Raw genomic sequence first — 21,716 nt, forward strand, 5'->3', positions numbered from 1 at the left:
TCGGAACGTGCCATTACAGGGCCGTGACTTGATAACAGCTCGTCTAGCGATCAGTTCTCAGTGGGATTGGTCCATAAGATGTGCAAAACTACATGTAAACCTGAAACGAGTATTTGATGGTCTGTGTCTGAGTATAGCGAGTATCCAACGGCTGAGAGGACCATATCAAAGACGATCATATTGGCAAGATCAGAATTCGGCAGTGTCCATGTTCAAAGACATGATGAGATATCTTTGGTATTCATTTAGATGTGAGCTTTTCACGTACATGCTAAGTCATTTCTCAGAGTAAAAGTGAAAGCCATTTTCTTCTTGCGTAAAAAAGTAACAGGCACCATCATCAAATTACTATGACCCTTGATTGTACCCTAGGCATCGTGCATGGTTTTCACTCCAGCTCGGATCATGCTCAGTAGATATAAATGTCCTCAGCGACTGGCTACTAACATTTTCGAGGGCTGCCACATCAAATTGATGGCGAAGACGAATCGTACGCATGTCGCAATGGAGCGCTGCTGAGGGATGAATGGACGGATATGAAGGCGCGCTTGATAGTCCGTCACTGGCACATTCGTTGCCATCTGAAGATACGCCTGCCTTCCATCGGCAAGCTTTCTAGCTCCTTCCTACAGGCCCAAAAGATCGACGGACCTTCCTATGCGTTTGGGTGTGCACTTCTCCAACCGTTCGGTTGGCAGCCCTCGGATCCTTTCGTTCTTCACCTCAAATCACCACCTGTCATCTCAATGCCATCAGCTCTCGGCAAATTGCATCAGACGGCCAAAGTATTCGGTCTGCCAGTGGTATTCCAGCCAGCATGATCATTTGCAGAATGCCTACATGCTGATAATACCATGGGAAGTAGGCAGCGCAATTGAAGCAGATACCGAGGCCTTCCTCTGATTTGCCCGGGTTCCGACAACACATCGGCATTTCATTACGAGGGTCGTTTGCCCACGGTCATTTGCCGAGAGATAGCATGTTAGGTCAACTGCCAATGTAATCAATAGTCGAGTCGCCTACAACGAAAGCCCACGGATAGGACGAAAGCACAGTTGGGAAATTGACCACTCCGATCGAAAGTACCTTACTTAGCTAAACATCGACATCGCCAGGACAACATCACGCTCACGGCGTTTCATGTCAGGCATCCTGATACTACTGACCTCTCTCTTAAAAGGTGGTCAAGCGTTTCGTCAGGAGTCAACTTTCGTAACAGGTCGACTTACACTCATATCAAACCTGCCGAAAGCACTTGAATTTGGCAGACCTGCCATTATGATTTGCTAGAGACGGAAAAGCTTGTTACAACTGGGTGTAGCCGAAATATGGTTTACCGAGGGGACGGTTGGCGGTAGCATCCGCTCGGAGGGGCGTATGACAGTGAGTCTAAGCTAGGTACTGGCTTATTGAGAGTCGACATCGTGTCACTATACTCCACGTAACTATCGTTGAACTTTCGTCAGGACCGTGTCTTACCTGCTAGTTTGCCGTGTCTAGGAAATCTGAGTGCTCGGAATTACGGCGATCTATACGTGGGCTATCTAAGCAGTCACGCACCTCCTTTACCATCCCACATCCTCTGGGCCACACAGATAGCGGCTGCTCTTACATCGTGTACGACGCTACCCCATATGCGATTCCTGACGCAGCTTCTCTACGCCCGTGAATAGGAACGTTGCCTGCAGCCAGAAAGGCGTGCCTTTGAGTCAAACATCTCCGCCCAGTCCAGCATGGCACTCTCTGGGCTTACTGGACAAGTCCACTGGAGACACGCACATTGTGGATTATCAGAAAGGCACGAGCTTCCAAGTGAAGCCGGACGGGATGGACCCACCAAACCCGGGGCCCATACCGGCTTGGCCGGGTCAGTAACCGCTCCAGCGGATACTCGGAGATACGGAGTGGCTAACTGAAATCATGCCGGGTCATTGAATGAGTGGCCGGGGCATGTAGAGGTACAAAAAGCAATGCTCCACCGTGCTGATTGCCTACATGGATGATCAGATCATGTCTGTCCACCACCAGGGACCTCTTTTCCTTGTCTCCAGCAAGTCCAGCCCATCCTGTTGTGGAGCTACAGGGCGCCCAGGAAAGTGACAGGTCAGATTCCCAAATCAGTTCTGAGGAAAGATGTGCAAGTCTCAACCCTGGCTCCCCAGTCATTCCAGCCATGGCACTGGAAATTTAGGGCGGAAAGGGGGAGGGTCAGAAGTCGAGTGAGGGTATGCTTGCTAACAGTTGGTGCTGCTAGACTCCTCTGGGTCAAGCGATGTGGCAATGTTGCCCTTTCTTTGCACCTTTACTCCCGAGCCGGCGGCTATTCTATCATGCCTGAACGGTCAGACACAGGATATACCCGAGATCTGCGTCTCTTCCCGCTACTTGGATCCCGCCCGCCATCCAGAGTGCTGGGCTCGAGGGGCGAGACGCCTATTATGACCAAGTAGGGATGGGCTTGCTCGCGCACCCAAGGCTCAGACGAAAAGAAGAAGAAGAAAAAAAAAGACGCTCAATATACCATGCCTAGTTCCGGCCGGAGGTGTCCGCTGGTTGTAGACTATCACCGAAATTTTTGCCATCTATGGTCTAAACGAAGTTCGATTTCTTATCAGCACCCAGCAGAAACAACGTATTTGCTCTACACCGGGCTCCGATTGCCATTTTCCTTGGTAAATAGTCTTGCTTCAGCACAGGAACAAGGATGGGAACTCAGCCGTGTTTCAATATCTATACACCCTTGCCAACAACACAAATACATACCACCACCGCTCACTGTACCGCGATCTGCAACTTGGTGCCCCGTCCCTCGGGGATCAGAGACAGCGCCATACCGACGCCCTGTTCCACTCCTCCTCGAAGCAAGCCTCGTCTAGCAGCAATCTCGTTGCTTATTTCTGTCTGGTCGTTCCGTGCCTTAGAACACACTAGCTAAGGGCTGCGTTATTGCTAAGCTCACAGTTATGTTCAGGTGTCTTCTTCTGCTCATGCTTCAACATGTCACTATGAATAAGTCAATATGTGCGACCAATAGATAAAAGCGCCAATGCGCACTAATACGGAAGGTCCCAAGCAGTCGGACCCCATGATCCCTCACTCTTTAGAAACATCAAATAAGACCGAACCAAAACCTCGTCCCCAAGCATTCAGCCAGCTTCATGCAAGGTCCTGGTCACTTGTCATATCGCGGCACTGTCCTACCCATATTTGACACATCCAATGCTGGGATTCAATCATTTCTGGCTTTCAAGGTTGGTCCTACCAAAATGAAAAATGATTATCTTGCTTTTCCAGCATGTACGAATATAACTTCGTGTTACAGATTTCTGGCGATCAAGACTGACGGGCATTGCGGGGCAGTCCGGTCTGTAGGACGACGTCCAAGAATCTATTCGAATGCGCAAGCCTCGATCCGTTTGTCACTCTGTTGCGAGCTGGAGGGGCTTGGTCCCGTCTTGCAGCTGCGAGCAAGTGTGAACAGGCGGAAAGTGGGAGGCCACACTTTCAGCCATCAACCTGCATTAGCTTTGTCAAGTTGCAAACGCCCATGCCGCCCATAGTCTCACAACGCGTAAGTAGGGTGGCAGGGAACGGCTGAGCTGACATGAGAAAGAAAAACTTGCGATGCCCTGCAGAAAAGCTGTCCTGCAGATGTCGCTTCCCGCGCCCATCTACAGGCCACAAACGGAATCCCGGGAACATGCGGCTGACTTATTTACTGGCCCACCAATTTTGACGAAAATTGTTGTCTGACAAAGTCATGAGGACCATGCCCGAGCGTGGCAACCTAATAACGAGAAGCCGCACGCCCCCGGATGCCGCAGTCTCCCTCATAATCAATGTCAGGTCGAGATTGCTGCCTGACCGTAGGGCAACACAGACAGGCGCTGGAGCTGGCCAGAGAGAGGAGCCGACAGATTTCCGTGTAAAGCTAAGATCGGCCAACTTTTCCAGGGTCCAACAAAGCTTCCCAAGTTGCGGAGAAGAGGCAGGTCTCGTCTTTGGGCTGATAGGCCCAACCAGAGGTTCGATGCGGTCTGGACTTTTGCAGTAGACTGCTCTCCATCTTGCGTCACTAGCCTTCTTCTCCAAGGCGGGAGATCGGCGCAGATTAACACAAGTCGTCATCTTCAGGCCGACCAGTCAATCTTGTTGGTAAGGCGCATACACCGCCTATCACAGCCAGCCCTAGAGAGGCCGATTGGGCAGGAATGACTGTTGCGATCAGGTGCCACCCCCTCCCACGTCTCCCTTTCTTTCATCCCTCCCCCCTCTCCGACGTCTGCCCCGGACTACTTTCCTCCAATCCATTTGCCCGGGCCTCCGAGCCCGCATGTCTCGCGTGGCGGCGGCGGTGGGTCAGGTTGACCGCCGCCCACCCTCTTCCCCGAAACTGCGTTATGGTGTGTGCCCGCCGCTTGATCACCCGCATGAGGCTTACAAGGCCATGTTCAAGGGACCTTGCCCGCATATTGCCCATTATTGTTCTTATCAAATAAGCGTAGGGCAGAAAGATCGACGGTGAGGCGCCGGCCGAGGCTAGCGCTTTTTCCAACAACCACAGATGTTCGACGTCCAACAGTCATCAAACGCCGAGCTGGCCGGCGTTTATACTATGCCAAAGCAAACAACCATGGTAAGGACACAGCTCGGCTGGCTTGGCTGGGCAGAAAGCTGGGTTACAGTTCCTCCGCTAAATAGTTGCTCTTTTTCTCTCTCTCTCTCTCTAACTTCTTTACACATCTCACACCCCGGGCGTATCTTGCATGCTTGCACGGCATTTTGGACCGGCATCTAGTGGCTTCGCGGCTGCCTTGCCTCGCATCGCGCGCATCATCGTTAATGCATCATCCGTCTCTCTTTTAATAGATGGTAGCAAGGTACAGACAGGTACGTGCGTACATACATACAGCTGCCGAAGTTACTTCGGGCAGAAGAAGAACAAAAAAAAAAAGTTCCTAAAGAAACCAAAATAAACTGACAAACAGGGAGAAAAGAAGAACCCGAAGAAACGAATAGAAGAATCAAGAACAAAAACAAGAGATGAACCCCACCACCCAAATTTTTCTTGCGCAACGACGCAAAGCTCGTGAGAGCATCCAGGCCTGATCTACTACAATACCATAGGTATACATGATTTCTACAACAGGGGAAAAAAACAAGAGAGAGAGAGAGACATACACACGTACATACGTACAACATCAACCCCCACCCCCGCCCCCATCCCACCATCTCTCACACACACGCAACTCGAGTGCCTTTTTCCTTTTTTTTGATTCCGAGGTCTTTTTTTTCTTTTCGTTTTTGTTTCTCATCCCTTCGTTTGCGAGTATCCGGCCTCACTTTTTGAGCGTTGTCTGGTGGGCCATCTGCGCCGCGCATTTCATCGTTCGTCATTCCTCCCGAGTTGCTTTCCTGGTACGCCCATCTATGACCGTCCTTCCGTGAGATTTCCCTTCCCCTTAGGTTTTTTTTTCTTTACACCACGCACACCCCCCCTTACCACATATACACAAACACACCACCCCCTGGGCTTGGGAAGGAAAAAAAAGAGAAGCCCAAAATCCGCCACCCACATCTCTCTTCCCCGTCTTTGGATTTCTCTGTCGTCTTAGCTGGTTGTACCACCGTTTCCCTGTCTGCGAGTTGACCTAGGCAGGTTCAGCCTAGCCGAAGCTTGGCCTATAAGCACATGGACATGGGCTTCGGCAGGAGAGCGGAGATATCCTGCAAAGAAAAGAAGAAAAAGAAAGAATCAAGAGATGTGTTAAGAAAAAGAGGAAAAGAAGAAGAAGAAAATATAGAGAAGAAAACCACAAATGGTTAGCCCATTGAGGTTGCTGACATGGATACCTGATGCCTGCCCAACCACCTGTTGGAATGCATGAGAATGATGATGAGAGCAGTTATCCTCCCTGAAGAACTCCAAAAATCCGCGTAACATCGTGTTGGGTCTCCGTCTCTCGTCGCAAGACGTTTCCAAATGCCGAGAATGTACATTGGGGGGGAAGAAAAGAAAAAAAAAAACGAAGCCGCCCACAAAAGCCGACCGCCTAGGCGCCACAATGAACACGTCTACGGGCATCTAGACATTACCCTGAGATGTGCGTTTCTTGGGATTTGATCTCCGGGCGAAGCAGCCGACTAAACCCCAAGTCTGCCTTTATCTGCTCCCTTGATGTGAGCCGGACCCCGTTTGAGCTCCGCCGCCGCCGTTGCCGCTCGACTCTTCGTTTGCCTCGTACTGGTCGAGACAAGCCTCGATAACTAGTGATGGAATTGTCAGCATTGATACCTTCCCTCACCCGGACGTACAAGGTTGGGATTGTGCGGGGGCTTACTCTCTATAATCTGCTGCTCCCACACTCCGTATTGGTAGTCGACCAGACCATGTCGCTCAATGCCGTCGCAAAGCCGGACGAGCTCTTTGCCCATTTTTTCCAGGCCTTCTTTGGGGACCAAGGTCTGCGATCGCTGCAGCTGTCTGCCCGGCTCCATCAAATCCTTCTGCATCTGGAATAGTGAGAGCCACGCGTGATTGAAGTCGTTCCAGAGTTTGATTCGGTCTCCATGCAAATTTTGGTCGTCCAGATTGAGGCCTGTGAATTGTCATTGTATTAGTAAACATGTCCCAGAAGAACCCGAAACTCCAATCCAGAGCTTGGCGCGAGTAACAGGGCAGAGGAGGGGGGGAAAATCCAACATACCGAGATCGACAACCTGCGTCAGGAGCCAGTTTGACACATCCAAGAGCGACTGGCTGGCGCTTTCGAGCACACCATTGCGGACATTTTGGAAGACACCCCGCAGCGCAGACTGATATTCCATCCATTTTTCTTCCAGGCCGCCCGTGGCAGAATAGTCCTGCTCTTCCATTGAAACGTCGGCACTCGAACTCTGCTGTGGCATCCCGCCCACGTTAGGGATGTTCGCCTGGTAGTTGGCCATCTGTGGCTGTTGGTATGCTGTCGCTGTGGCGCTCGCCGGTTGCGCATGGGGAAGGTTGGAGGTGCCTGTGCTACTGCTCGGGTCATTGGAGAAGTACGACGTCGACACGTCTGTCGGCAAGATCGGAGCAGCTGCAGGCTGTCGTTGAAATTGCGCCTGGTTATCGTAGACGGAGCCCGTCGCACCAGTCAGGTTGTCGTATCCCATCGTCATGGCTGCGTTGTATCCACCAAAATTCTGCGCCGGACGGCCATCCTGGCTGTAACCTGAGGGGTAATGCATTGTGTTCGTCGCCATGGGCGCGTTGAAAGAGCCTGCTACCGGCTCTTGGTAATTGTAGGTGCTGTAGCTACCCGTGCTTCCCATGCCTCGCGCCTGCGAGGGTGAAGTGTTGAGTGGCGCTGGCCGGTTGTATCGCTCGGTCGAACCTGTAGCCATGGTGCGGCGCTGCTGCAAAGGGTCTTGTTGCTGTTGTTGTTGCTGTTGTACGTTGTATCTTGGGTTGGAGGTTGGATGCATGGGCGCTTCATTCTGCCTCCGACGGCGATTGGGATCATCCATCCCACGAGGGGTTTGGTCGCCGGTCGGCTCCGAGGGCAAGCCTACCGTATGCGCCGGCGGCAACGGAGCTGGCGATGTATACAGTAAGGCCAGTTTGGGCCGTCGGACCGGTCACAAGACCGTCCAATTGTCGTGTTGGAGTCCGTTAAACGCTACTGCGTTGCTGTCCCTCTTGCCTTGTCTTTCTCCGGGACTAGCGCGTCAAAGATAGCCAGGTGGTGGCGTACAACGATTTTTCTTTGCCGACGACAGCGGACGACGCGGGGAGCAATTTCCTCTATATGTATATGGCTCCGCGGAGCAAAGCGAGTAGTTGACGTGTCGCGAAGTGAAATTGGGAGACGTCTGGACTCGACCAAGCGACACTGGCAGATAGTAACGTCGCGAGTTTTAATAATGGCGTGGTAACGAGGTAAGGTCGGCGCCGATGAATTGCGAGATATCAAAAGAGACAAAGGTAAGGAAGCGTTGACTTGGACCTGGGGGTCGGAGAGCCTGATGTGTGATGCCGAAGTAGGGTCTGTCTGATGTCGAGCCGGGCAGAGGGCAGCACGGGATGGGCTGGCAGTTTCCTCGGGCGGCGGGTAATAGAAGTGGCTTTTATGAATTGAATTGGGAGGGAAGATGGCGGATAGAGTAAAGGATGGGGAGAACAAGGAAGTTAACTGTTCAGACTTGCTTGTCGCGACCAGCTCGGCGAAGCTAGCGCCGGTCTACTTCATGCCCTGACGCCTGAAGGTTCGGGAAGACTAGACGAAGACTGGCGACGAGTCGTTGGTGTCTTGTGAGTCGTCAGAGAAGTTTAGATTTTGGTAAACAAAAAGCCAGCGAATGGGGTGGATATCGCGCTGAGTTGTCAAACTGGTGTCAGGTTCGATACCAGGAAGATCCCAGATGGCGCATGCACCACGATGTCCAACATTACAAGCCGGTCCCTGCGCGATCTGCTTGGGCAATGAAGCCGCACCAGGGTCTCAGCGACCACCGAGTCGCCTTAACGCAAGATGCGATTCGTCAGAGCAAGAGCAAGCGTCGGGCGGACCGATCTGGTCTTGAGATGAGGTTGGTGACCCGAGGCTTGAGCCTTGAGAGAGGCTGTGCGGCCGTGTGCTGGGTTGGGGGATATGGGGCTTGTGGTGAGGCTCGTGATGTGGATGGACCAAGACCGAGGACCACTTTTACTGCTCGTAGCTTAGTGCTGCGAGGCTAGACGCGAGTCTATGTAGCCTTGGAGAGGGGAAGGGGGTTCTGCTTTTGCCTGTCAGGGAAGAACTGGGTAAGCTTGTGACGATGAGAGAGATGTTATGGGGCGGGTTCGGGGTGTTGGTGTGGAGGAAGACGTGAACGGTAGTCTCGGGGTTGGTCTTATAACATGGGAGGGATGCAGATATGGGTCGATGCCGGCAGGATCAGAATTAAAGGAAGGGTGTTAGTAGGGAGTGAGGGGAGAAAAAAAAGTAATAAGAGGGCAGATGAAAAAAGAAAAGCAACGATGATCCAAAGAGACCTGGACTAAAATGGGGGTAACTAGGGACGTGGGTGTGAGTGAGTGAGTGACATTGATACATGGACAGAAGTGTGTGTGCGTGTGTGAGTGTGTGCGAGTGAGAGTGAGGCCCGGGAACTTAAGGTGAGGCGGGAAGACAAGCAGCTGCTGCCAGAGTGAAAAAGAAGAAGAGACAAGCAAGCACTTGCCTTCTAATCCAAAGGGGAACAGACCAATGATGGAAGCCAGGAAGACCAAGCCCAAGGAAGTCTGTGCCGGGAGGAGGGGACGGATGAGACTAAAAAAGAAGACCCGAAGCCAGTGGCAGAGACGATGGCGAGCGAGAGGAGCCCAACAAGTACCACTACCGGTCGGTTGATTGTAGTGTAATGCAGAGCAAAAGAGTAATGAACCCGGCAGAGGGCGCCGTGGTCGAGGAAGTATCCGTTCCGTGGAGTAAGGTAGGGCAGATTCAATCCAAGTGCGGCTAGATGGCCCCAAAGAGAAACAAGCTGGACCTCGTACCGTGCCAGGAAGACCCAGATGTAATCTAAAAGTGGTTTTACCTCCAAAAAAAAAAAAAAAGTGAAGAGGCCGAACTGGCTCAATGCCTGCCGACAAGTTCGTCTTCTCCAAAAGGATTGCCCCGGTCCAAATACGCGTGGCAGCCCAGCAAGAGAACTGCGGCCAAAAGAGTAAAGTAGCGGCCCTAGGATAATGGAGCTGCGAGATGGAGCTTTGAATCTGTAATAAGGTGCGGATATAGTTGTAGGGCGGCGTCGAGAACCTCGAGCTGGATCTGGAGTTGGGGAGATGAGGTTGGAGCTGACACCCGGCCGAACGAGGCACGTTATGCAGCGATCTGCAAGGCAATGTCGAAAGATGGGGGTTCCCTGGCTGGCAACCGGCTGTCTGGTAAAGAAGGCGTAGTGGACAAGAATGGACGAGATGCAGGCGACAGATGATTGATGGGTGTGGACATTGACGTGGGTGTGAGAGACTGAGTGTGAGTGGGCGATCGAGTGTCTCTCTTGCAATGGAGGGTGGGCTTGTGCTTGTGTTGGCGCCGACGATGGATAGAGGCAGGATAGGCGGATGGCAAGGGGGTGTGAGATACGAAGACCTGGGAGAGGTAGTTGTATCTGATGTATCTTTCCTTCCGACTATTCCTGACTTGAAGGGAAAGGGAAAGAGAGGAACGACTTTAGAGGTAGGCGAGTAAGACTTGAACTGGCCGAGTAAGTCTGGGCAGGTGGCCGTGGCCGCAGAGCGTCCTGTAACACTTTACGAATATCCCGAGTAAGAATGACGAGAAAAGGTGTTTGGAGAGAAGTAGATGGAGAGAGAGAAGAGAGCGAAGGTGTGTGCGCGTATGTGTGTGTGTGTGTGTGTGTGTGTGTGTGTGTAAGAGGAAGACAGAAGAGTCAAATGTGGTAAGAGTGAAGAGGCTTATGCAGCAGAGCCAAAGCCAACTGGCTCACACACCATAACCGGGGCTAGTTTGCGAGCACAGAGTCAGGTCTTGTCAGGTGCCGCGCGCTGGGTTCGCCTGCAGGACTCTGGAATGTAAAGGCGCAGAGAGCCTTGGATTTTGGTATGGTGGTCGCTGGTGCGTTATTGTTGGCGAGAGTTGGGCGGTATGAGCTGGTAGTACGGATGGCCTCAGGGTAAGTACAGCTCGATGAGGAAGCACGGTGTGAGTTGAGTAGAAATAGGCAGTAGACGGTTGACGATTGAAGTATCGATATACTGAAAAACGCAGCAAACGGGCCGCTCTCTCTGTTCACTTCCTTGGTTTCTGAGGGAAACGGAGTATTGAGAGGGACACAAGAGGTATGGCTCAGCAGAGTGTCTCGAGAGGACAGACGGACGGACAGCCAGACGAGAGATGAGATGGGATGGGATGGATGAGATGGAAGCAAAGCAGCCGGCCCAGCCAGGGAAAGACTACAATGGGGGTGCACTGAGCTTGCTTGTTGGTCCCCTTCCCATTCTTCCCACCCCTTCGTTTTCTCTCGTCTGTTTCGCGGCAGTGATGGGGTTGTTCGAAGCACGCCCTTCCATTCTCTTTCACACCCCATCCAGAGCAGACATAAGGTAATTGCCTATATCACCTCATGTCAGTTTGTATCGCTTCATCGTCACTGGCTTTGCTGTACTTCGTTTTCAAGCCATGTCTCCTACTCTACTTAATCGGGCATCGACTCTCGAGAGAATTCTGGTATGGCTGGATGCCACTGTCCCTTTCATTCTATAATTCTGCTCTGGAAAAGTTCGGCCCCGGTGTCTGTAAAAGTCAATGTGTCCGCCCACACTGTGACCCGTTTCGTTTCGATTTTCTGCTCAATGTCGGGCGGGCCTGAGCAGTTGGGGCCATCGACATGACTTAATCCGTCGTCTCTTCTCAGTAATACCATCTACGATTTGAGTTCCTCCGATCGGGGCCGCAGGTATCCAGATTGCTGATGAAGCTGAGACAAGAATATAGCTGACTGAATGAATAAATGAATGAATGAAAGAATGGAGAGAATGATACAGAAACCCTGTCCTGCTCTACTGCTTTCCCCTCGGTGCGATGCCAATGACGAGCCCCCTGGACGATGAGCTGGAGGGATCGTAAAAGTTAAAAAAAGTCTGTGAGCACCCAGATGGCTGGATTTGGGGGCGTTGTTTATTACCTCTCTGAGACAAGCCCCGTGACCCTTGTTCGTGCTCCTTCGCCTCCCCTGGCTCTCGGCCAGGGTGAAGCGCACTCCAGCCACTCTTCCACACAATTGCTTGCATTTCTCTTGTGAAGCACTTTTACTCTCTTCTGTCCCCGGCACATTGTTTTCCGCCGAAAGGCCTTGTCACTGGGTCCCATTTGGAACCCTCGAGGCACCGTACTACTTAGCCTGGCTTCGATTGCTTTTGTCGGTAGAGCTTCAGACCCCAGATAAAAAGCCCTTCAATGGTGAGGCGAGGCGATGCACTGCCGATGCCGAATGACGTACATACATCGTCGTAGACACCCACTTCAGTTCATTGCGGAGCAACAGACTGATCGTCAGCTTCGGAGCGGAGGAGGGAAAAAAAAGAGGAGAGACTAGGGAGAGCATGACAAAGCTGTTGAATCTCTCACACTTCAGATGCTCGAGACAACGATAAACCATGCTTCAAATGTCTCTCGCTCTGGCGGGCAACCTCGTTGACTGAGAATTCGGAGCTTGAAGCACATCGTTATGCGAATGGGGTAACCGTTAGCCGGTACTGAGCAGCTAGCCAAGTCCCAGCTTAACTCGATACTTGAATCGTGCAGCGACTGCATCCCTACTAAGGAACTCGACTGGTTCTGGCCTCCAACTCCAACCAATAGCCAAGCCCCCGTCCACTGGACTTCGAGACGCTCGTTTGGCCTTGGCCTCTGATGATATGCGTCAATCCGGTGTGGGATAGCGAACGTCAAGCTCACAATTGAAGCCCGATTTTTCAGGTTTCACAATCATCAATAAAGCCAGCGGGAACAACTTTTTCGTCGCGATTCAGTCGAACCCGGGGGGGATATACCGATGTGCAACGAAGCAAATCGAGCCGTCTCGGATTGGAGGGAGGGATACACTGCACGGTGACTGCAGATTTCGTGCGAGGAGGGGAAAAAAGTCCCAGATGGAAAATGGCCCGAGTCGGCCCCCATGAAAAATTGGGCTAAAAGGAAATCGGTGGAGCAATTGGCAAGTCAAGACCAGACAGGAGGAGGCTTCCGTTCCCGCGAGTCTTCCATTGATAGAATATTCGAAGCCAATGGAATGCGAGAAATGAAAACGACAGGCCGCCATTTGGAATATTGGAAAGGGGGCCAGCCAAGTTGACACACAAGGACTCGAAACCCCCTTTCGCTGACGAGTGCGAACAAAACCGAATGGTATTGATAACCTGACCGGACCAGACCAGGTTCGGCGACTTGGTGAGACTCGACGATGCCCAATGGGTGCGGTGATTGAAGCCTCACTTTTCGATTTCCCAGTCTTGGAGGGCCATTCCCTTAAGTGCATCCGAGTGTTCTTTCACAAGACGGAAGGGAAAGCGGCACGGACGTTGACACTTTCATTCGAGAAGAATATTATGCAGAAGGACCTTGGAGTACTTGATGAACGTGCATATCTGTGCAGTTGTAGGTCAATCGCAGCCTTCTTTTGAGGAGCAGTACTTTGCATGGTGCGCAGGTAGAGAGAGACGGAGATATTTGAATCGTAGGTATAGGTACCTTCGTGGTCGCGATTTGAACACGCGTTGGCCTTGATGGAAGACAAGAACCATGAACCTAGCGTGGATGTCGAGCCTGCCAAGGGGCATTTGGGTGAGCCAGAAAGGATTAGAGGGGGAGCAACTTAGCAAGTGAAGTCCAAGAGGTCGATGCAAGACCCCGGTCGAGCAGCCAGGGTTGCAAACCTGGGCTCTGTGGGTTCCTGAACGAGTGCCGGTGCCTTGCTTGAGTGGTTCGGAGTGTACGGAACGCGGCAATGTATCTGTACATTGTGGATATGGCTGCTCTAACTGCAGCTGCAAGGTTGAAGGTCGCCCCCCTCTCCGGTCCCCTCCCCTCCTCTCTCACTCGGGGCCCTTTTGAGGAGGAACCCTAGCGATCCAGGGATCGTGCCTGAATGCAACATTTCACACATGGACGGGCAGGCCTGTGAATGGCTCCCACTGCTCTGTTGCGAATGTTGCAGAGGTCGAGAAGGTGGGGTTCGCCTGGCAGCGCGATGCAGCATCTGGCTGGACGATGACTTCGGTTGGTCTCGTGTGGAACTCAGCCCAGAGAGGTGGTGTGAAAGCTTCTCAACTGCTTGCTTCAGGAACAGGAGCAAAATCCAACAAGCCTTGCTGGACACTTGGCTTTCGGCAAACGAGGAGGAGGTGGGAGGTGATGAGCACCTGCATTCGGAGTGTCCTCTGTCATTTGAGATTGCATTAGTCGGAACGCTCCCTGGACAAGGAAAAAACGACCAGACCTTGCCTTACCACCAAGTTCCTCCCGGTAAGGTTCTGTGCCTCCCCTTGGCGAGGCATGATGTGTCTGTAGTTGTATTGTCCAAGGGGTCGTTTGTCGAGCCTGGGTGTGTGGCAGTGGTGGATGTATCCGTACGGATGCCTTGAATGAGCATGCTTTCCATCCAAGCCGCAGTGCAGAGTCCAGACTACGCATACGCAATACCTACCTCAGCCCAAGTACTTCGTACTGCACCTCAAGGCTCAGGGTGGATGAGGTGAGGTGTATCCGTACCGTGTATGTACAGAGTATTAATTAGGTGAGGTCGGTTGAGGGTCGAGCGCGCGCGGTTCGGACGTAGGTTGACCCGGACGAATTCGCGTTGCTTCCGCGGCGTCGAGATGCAGGGGAACGAAATTGTGGTCTGGGGCTCAGTGCTCACAGACGTTGTGAGATGCTGCGATGTGGTGGGCCTCACATCTCCGGTGAAAAACATTGCGGTTCCGCTGCGGATATGCTCCCATTGCCAATGCCGTGCGTGAGCCTGCATTTCGGGGGTTGGGGTCCACATTTCGACGAGATTTCATCACGACGACTCTGATCCAGCGTAATGAGATGTGAGGAAAGACGTCCGAGTATTCAAGGTCGCTTCAGCGCTTGTTTCCACACCCGTAGCATCGTACCTCTACACACCTGAATATGGAAATTGGCTTATAAGGTATCCGTAGATGACGGTCGTTGCAGTGTGAGGTGGTGTAGCTGACAGAACTGAGCTCTGAGCTTCTGTCCCTCCAATTTGGGAGACCGAGTGCCTTGATGCAGGAGACGTACCTTACCTCCCCAATAGGCATGTATACGTACTGTTGACGCCTTACGGGCCTCAAAAAATATCGTAACAACTGAGGCAGGAAGTTGGAACGATGAGGAAGCTATTTCGGAAAGGAACATCTCAGCGCACCTTCCACACTTCAATTCACCACATCCAAGGGCGGGCAGTACGTGTAACTTGTAAGTAGGTACATCGGTACTACCTAAGGTACCTTATCACCCGACGAAACCAGATACAAAATACTTTGATTAATGCAATGGAAAGATCCCGCTCGTCGCGCTTGCACTTGACTTCATCATTGCTTCCCCGGGTAAGGTACATTCGGGTTAGGCATACGGAGTAGAGATGAAAGGAGACGAGCAAGATATCCGGATCAAGTGCCGTCGGGTGTACATATCACGCGCTTCACACCAAGGCAAGGTAGACACGGAGTAATAGCTTTAGTTCAAACCCTCGAATGCCCGACAAGTCTAGCGGCCCACGGGTTTCCTGCTCTTCTCCAAAGTCAAACGCTGCGTCCGGCTAATGCATTCTATGTGTGTGCCACTGTGGGACTGGGGCGGAGTTTCTCCAACACGTCTGCGCTTTTTCCCTCGATGTCGTTGGAGTCTTACTCTTGACATCCGAACACCGTTCTTCTCCAGTCTCCAGAGTCCATTGTCCACTCATTCTGCCGCCCACCGAGCTACCTGCTCCACCACACCACACCACACCTGAATATACGCTGTTATACCAACACCTTCTTCACGCGGCCTGCTTTTCGATACCACCTACATCGTGTCTCTGTCCAGACCCTACTCGGTGTCTTTCCTTCTGCCCCAACTACCTTACCTTGCGCTAGTACTCACTACAGACGCAAGAACCAAGGCCAAGACGACAAACCTTGGACCAGATAAAGCACGTGTGGTTACAGCGTTGAGTGCCAATCAAGCGTTTGCCCACATGCCTTGGGCAGCACGAACCCATTTGCCCAACCAGACTCCTTACGCTGGGACGCTCTCCCCACTTCTTCCTCCTCTTCCAGTCGGGTTGATTGCATTTTCAACCTACCTAGCTCATCGGGGGACCAGCTGCCTGCATAGAAGGCTTCTCAAGACTCAAGGCACGGCTTACGGCTACCTTACCGCAGCAACTTAAACTCCGGATGCAAGGCACCATGGCACCGCGCTGGAGTTTGGACAGGCAAAGCCTGCGTAAAGCGCGCTAAAGACGTCCAGAACCGCGCTTAGGTATGCCATCTGCGTTTGCGGCATCGCCTCAAGGTGAGGTTGGCTGACGTGGGGAGTCTCCAGCAACATTCTCGACGCCTTACCTAAGACGACGTAGCAGTCGGTTTCAACAAAGCACCGTCACCTGCTTTTCAGCCGGCGTCGTCCCTCCAAATTCCCGACTCGTCTCCCGAGGCTTGCCGAATACCGTCGGTCTATAGCCGTAATAATACAACTTTGGACCGCAAGTTTCCTACCAGATAACTGAAGGCCCGAATCAGCGGAGATGGGCGTCGCGCCCTGGAAACTGACCGCCAACGGTTGAACCAGAGGCGCCCAATCGCCGTCTTTGCTCTAGTCGAGACCACGTTTCTTTCCATCTATACATACACCCTGAAGCATGCTTCCAAGGTGCTAGGTAGCCACCTTCGATTGTGGTGTGGCATACCTAGCGTGTGTGTGAGCGTTTGCGTGTGCATGTGTACCTCGCCCCTCCTCCAAGGCTCCAACACTTTCTTCCTCGGCATGGTCTGGCCCGTCACGCAGCCGTTGGATGTTCTTGGGGCGATCTCAGCCTCACACAAGGCGACTACCGTCGATCATCTCAACCGACGCCTGGTTGATCCCCGGAGCTCGCCATGAATTGCTCACTCGCCAAAAGAAAGTCAGCCCGCAGAGATATCCTTCCCCAACCTCAGTCCGATCTTTCATCCACTCAAGCACATGGCCTCAAAAAAAGAATGTAACGTCGGAGGGTGTTTGGAGCACACGTTGGCAGCTCGAGTTCAATAGCCTCGTTATCGCATCGTCTAGCAGTGTTCCGATCTTGCCTCCCTCCCCAAACCACAAACCACTACCCACCACCCCATCTCGTCGTCTCAAGCTGCCATCACCGCCTCTGCCGCCACCGTTATTGCGCCTCGCCCGCCGTTCGATTGGCTCAGAACCTTTGCCGCTCCCTCCTTGCATCGGGATATACGCCCCATGTTCTCCCACGTTCTTGTCCAAAACGTACACGGCAATAGCAACGGCTTGCTCATCTCAAATGTCGCCTTGCCTGATGCGGCGAAACCAGCCGAGTCGTGCTGTCCACCAACTCCAGCTTCACCCTCCGATTCAACCCATTACCGGAAGAACAAAGCCGTCACCGAAAACGGCCATCAAGGGGTGAAACCAGCTCCACGAACCTTCGATTCACTCGTTCCATGCTTCTAGAAACCTTCGGAGGACAGGACAGGCTTGAACGTCTGTGCTCTCGCTGTCGTCTCCTTTAGGGGTTACCTTGTGTGGGAAATTGAAACAAGGCCCTCGGCGGACGCACTTCTGCAACGTTGGCAATAGGGGCACCATCACTAGCCTTGACGCCAGAGATGTCAACGCGCTTGCTCACGGACCCCTCTAATAACGTCCACATCTTCAACCCGCCCGCAGCTTTACACAGGTGCCAGCTTGTGGTCTATGATTCTGGCCTGATAATGACACACGGGGGCTACCTTCACTCTCTCTCAGACCCGGTTTCAATGCGCGCCGAAAATTCTTTCACGGCCGCTCCGTAAGGTACACGTACAACCGTTGCAAGTGGTCATTGCACGCGCTAGTTAAATGAACCGTATCAGCCAAAAGACATCTATGTCGCGACAATAGCTACTGCCACCACTGCGGTCAATGACGGCAGGACAGAGAGAGGGTGGTCCAGAATCGCGCTTCCGAATGTCGATCCTGAGCATTCCAACACTAGGTTCTAGATCCTGGCATTGAACCATCATCTAATAATCAAATTGGGTGTCGACTTTGACTCTTGCGTTGCTTCATGGTCCAAGGTCTGGTGTCTATCGGTTGCAGTTGGGATAAGGACAAGAAGACCCGAAGACACCACGTTGCTTCTCCGCGAATTGCATGGACCAGGTATCAAGGTGTAGTAGCAAGAGCGTTGACGCTAAACCGACCGCTTCCTGTCAACCCATCCAACTAGTGTCTTGCCGGACATGATTCCTCATCTCTTCATGCCTGCAATTCGCTCTCCTGCTATCAAGCGCAGCCGGTAATACCGACAGCAGACTTGTCCAAAGCTCCAACACCTCTGGACCCGTGCTGGTACAAGAGACTGCGAGCTACACCGTGCAGATAGACCGGAGTTGGCCGTGTCGAAGCTGTCCCCTAGCTGTGTCCTAGCCGCGTGACTCCTTTGCGTAATTTGGGCTCACATAATACGAAGTAATTCCCCTTGAAAGGAATCTCGCCCGCAGATACGGGGCATGAGGCAAGTATACATCATAGGCTGGCATTGTAAGAGCTGCCTCTGTTCTATGAATACACGGGGGTGGTAGTACAACAACAAGATGAAAACATTGCCTGGCGATGCTATCATGAACGCCACACATTGAATGAGATTTCTATCTCTTGACCCAGGCGGGCATCTTTCTGGCCTTGACATGACCATGCTTCTTTCTCTCGACTTGTCTAGGATCGCGGGTAATGCAACCAGCTGTAGCGTCATACTTGTCAGTAACAGATTGAAGATCAATCTCACAATTGGAGTTGACTTACCCTTCCTTAGTATCGGCTTGAGAGCTGGTTCGTGGACCATGACAGCCTTGGCAATTGCCAATGTAAGAGCCTCGGCCTGTCCGGTGACACCGCCGCCTTCAACAAGAGCCCACACGTTGTACTTGTCTGTTCTCGCAGTGCTCCGGAGCGCCCAGATGGCGCTCTCACGATCATGAACTCTGCCAAATGCCTCGTTCAGAGGCTTGCCATTAACCAGCATCTCTCCGGTACCCTCCACAACCCAAGCGCGGGCGCTCGACGTCTTCCTGCGGCCAACACCTAAAGCGCGTCCATATCTGTCGAGGGGCACAACCTTGGCCACGTTCTTGTACGGATCGATGTCGCGCTTGAATTCCTGCAGGGCTTCTTTGACCTCGCTGGGCATCAGTCCGGGGTGGATCTGATGCAGCCGCTTGACCATGCTAAGAACTTGGCTGAAGGGCATCGCCTTCACTGGTTCTCCTGTGGTCTGTCGATAACCCTTCAAGTTCCTCCATATTTGTCGGGGGACCAATTCCGGGGGGGCCAAAGGAAGGTGCTGGTATCTCTCCACGAGAGCAGAAAGTCGGATGTAGGCGTCGTTGAAGCGAGGCTCTCTGGAGAAGTAGGACGGTGAGACGGGTAGTGGACGAGCCTTCGTAACGCCGAGGAAGGGCTTCTCGGGAGGCAGATCTAGCTTTGTGTCGACCTTGGGTTCGCTGTTTTCAACTTGAGGATCGCTCGTAGTCGACATGCTCTTGAAGCTCGATTGCAGGCTCGATCGTTGCCATTGAGGCTTCATTGACTGACCCTTTGCCAATTGGCGCAAGCAGAGCGTCTGCTGCAGGCCATAGCGTAAGCTCGACATTGTTGTGGGACCTCGAGCAGCGCCCTCGTTGATGTGGTTGCTGTCGCGATATCGTGAACTGTAGACAGCCTTGAACACCAATAGACAGAAATCTTTCCTAGCTTCGTAGCTGGATTACGGCAGAACATCGGATGATGACAGAGTCACGTGGTGTGGCGTAAGCGCCACAGACGCTTGGACCCTTTTCTTGCCGCACTTTACCCCTCACACACCGCAGCTGGTTGCCCTGGCGTTCGAGCTGCCGTCAATCGAGCGAGGGGCTTTCGGGTGGCGGGGCACTGCGGTTGAAATTTCATTCAAAAAAATTACTGTCACCCTGGCGGGGAACCCGAACTTTTCTCTCTCCTCTCTTTTGTCCATCACATCACGCACCTTTTGATACCCTTCCATCCCTCTCGGTCAAACAACTGATTCAAGATGGCGTTCGGAAAGCTCTTCACCTACCCGGTAAGAAAAGAAACCCCAAATTACTTTTCAACTTCACGATGTCTAGGGATCTAATCGTTAACGAATATCGTCACCCCTCCAGGCTAACCCCCGCACCACGGCCATCCGTGCCGTCGCGAAGGCCAACAACGTCGACCTCGAGTTTATCGAGGCTGACCCTACCAAGCCCTCCGTTGAGCACTTCAAGGCCAACAAGCTCGGCAAGGTCCCAGCCTTCCTTGGCGAGGATGGCTACCCTCTCTCTGAGTGCATCGCCATTGCCATCTACAGTACGTTCTGAGTCATCCTTTGCCGCTCTCGTTTTTCGAACACACAAAAACAACATACCACGATTCGCGATATGATGATCAAGCTTTTTCAAATACAGTTATCCCTGTCTGAATTTCTTTGTTGACATAGTCTAAATTTCTGATCCTACCATTGGCACCGTTTTCTCACTACTAGAAATTGTTTGGGGAGCAAGAGCTAACGAGATGCCACAGTCACCTCCCAGAACGAGAAGACCACCCTTCTCGGCAAGACCAAGCAGGAGTAAGTGCACTGGAAGCGCATCTTCCTCTCGTCGAGCTCCGAAGCATGAGGCTAATAATTCTTCATCTAGCTACGCCTCCATTCTCAAGTGGATGTCCTTCGTGAACTCCGAGGTCCTCCCCCCCATGGGCGCCTGGTACCGCCCCCTCCTTGGCAAGGACCCCTACAACAAGAAGGCTGTCGAGGATTCCTCCAAGGTCGCCCTCAAGGCCATCAAGGTCATTGAGGAGCATCTCCTCAGCAACACCTACCTCGTTGGCGAGCGCATCACCCTCGCTGACCTCTTTGCCGCTGGCATCATTGCCCGTGGCTTCGAGTTCTTCTTCGACAAGGCGTGGCGCGCGGAGAACCCCAACGTCACCCGTTGGTACCAGACCATCATCAACCAGGACATCTGGACCGCCGTTACCGAGAAGCAGGAGTTCCTCGAGACCCCGAAGCTGACCAACGTCGCCCCCAAGAAGCCTGAGCAGCCCAAGAAGGAGGCTGCCCCCAAGCCTGCCCCCGCTCCCGCTGCTGAGGAGGCTCCCGCCGCCCCTAAGCCCAAGCACCCCCTTGCTGAGCTCCCCCGCGCCACCTTCGACCTTGAGGAGTGGAAGCGTCAGTACTCCAACATCAAGAACCACGATGAGGCCATGCAGTGGTTCTGGGACAACGTCAACCTCGAGGAGTTCTCTCTCTGGAAGGTCAAGTACAAGTACAACGACGAGCTCACTATGACGTTCATGTCCAACAACCTCATTGGCGGCTTCAACAACCGTCTTGAGGCTTCCCGCAAGTTCATCTTCGGATGCGCTGCCGTCTACGGCACCAACAACGACTCCGTCATCGAGGGCGCCTTCGTCATCCGTGGCCAGGACTACAAGCCCGCTTTCGATGTCGCTCCCGACTACGAGAGCTACGACTTCGAGAAGCTCGACGCTTCCGCCCCCGAGACCAAGAAGTTCGTCTCTGACTCTTGGGGATGGGAGGCCCCCACTACCCACAACGGCAAGGAGTACCCCGTTGCCGACGGCAAGGTCTTCAAATAAGCGCATCGCTCAATGGAGTGATCCAAAATTCATGGCTTATGGCAGAGATGAAATGAGTTTACGAATAGGCTAGGAGGGTGGGCAGATGATGTTATGGACCCGAAGAGGAATATCCTGTGCGTAATGCCCACGGTTGTGTGCCAAGTTACTAGGTCTGAGTCACTAGGACGAGGCAGAAGATGCAGGTTGTTCCTGATCAGAATCAAAAGAACACTTTTCAATTTCACTCCAAGGCTCCACGTGCATATTACTGAATTAAATGTGATGCTTCCTTGAGCTCATGTTAAGGGGTATCTCGATGCTACCAAGTCT

General features: G+C 52.7%; 4 protein-coding genes across 4 annotated transcripts; 2 read left to right on the forward strand and 2 right to left on the reverse strand.

Moving 5' to 3' along the window:
• Positions 1-6,163: 6,163 nt before the first annotated feature.
• Positions 6,164-7,467, reverse strand: BDZ83DRAFT_647439 (uncharacterized protein; the record flags this gene model as incomplete). Its single annotated transcript, XM_060510071.1, has 3 exons — positions 6,164-6,267; positions 6,342-6,599; positions 6,708-7,467. The coding sequence occupies 3 exons, from the start codon at positions 7,465-7,467 to the stop codon at positions 6,164-6,166; spliced, it is 1,122 nt and encodes a 373-aa protein (XP_060369927.1).
• An 8,807-nt stretch (positions 7,468-16,274) lies between these two features.
• On the forward strand, positions 16,275-17,272 carry BDZ83DRAFT_447574 (uncharacterized protein). Its single transcript, XM_060503148.1, has one exon. It carries the CDS (start codon positions 16,555-16,557, stop codon positions 17,170-17,172), a length of 618 nt encoding a protein of 205 aa, XP_060369928.1. The 5' UTR covers positions 16,275-16,554; the 3' UTR covers positions 17,173-17,272.
• A 1,122-nt stretch (positions 17,273-18,394) lies between these two features.
• Positions 18,395-19,395, reverse strand: BDZ83DRAFT_567435 (ribosomal protein S9/S16; the record flags this gene model as incomplete). Its single annotated transcript, XM_060503952.1, has 2 exons — positions 18,395-18,486; positions 18,549-19,395. 2 exons carry the CDS (start codon positions 19,393-19,395, stop codon positions 18,395-18,397), a joined length of 939 nt encoding a protein of 312 aa, XP_060369929.1.
• Positions 19,396-19,812: 417 nt separating this feature from the next.
• Positions 19,813-21,404, forward strand: BDZ83DRAFT_647441 (glutathione S-transferase domain-containing protein; the record flags this gene model as incomplete). Its single annotated transcript, XM_060510072.1, has 4 exons — positions 19,813-19,842; positions 19,925-20,111; positions 20,325-20,373; positions 20,444-21,404. The coding sequence occupies 4 exons, from the start codon at positions 19,813-19,815 to the stop codon at positions 21,402-21,404; spliced, it is 1,227 nt and encodes a 408-aa protein (XP_060369930.1).
• Positions 21,405-21,716: the final 312 nt, after the last annotated feature.

The sequence above is a fragment of the Colletotrichum acutatum genome, assembly GCF_030867785.1.
Source record: "Colletotrichum acutatum strain CBS 112980 chromosome Unknown BDZ83scaffold_9, whole genome shotgun sequence".
In the NCBI taxonomy this organism is placed as follows: Eukaryota; Fungi; Ascomycota; class Sordariomycetes; order Glomerellales; family Glomerellaceae; genus Colletotrichum; species Colletotrichum acutatum.

What these genes read in the sequence shown, in the direction of transcription:
- BDZ83DRAFT_447574 (XM_060503148.1), top strand. Translation starts at nt 16,555, where the DNA reads ATGTTCTTGGGGCGATCTCAGCCTCACACAAGGCGACTACCGTCGATC.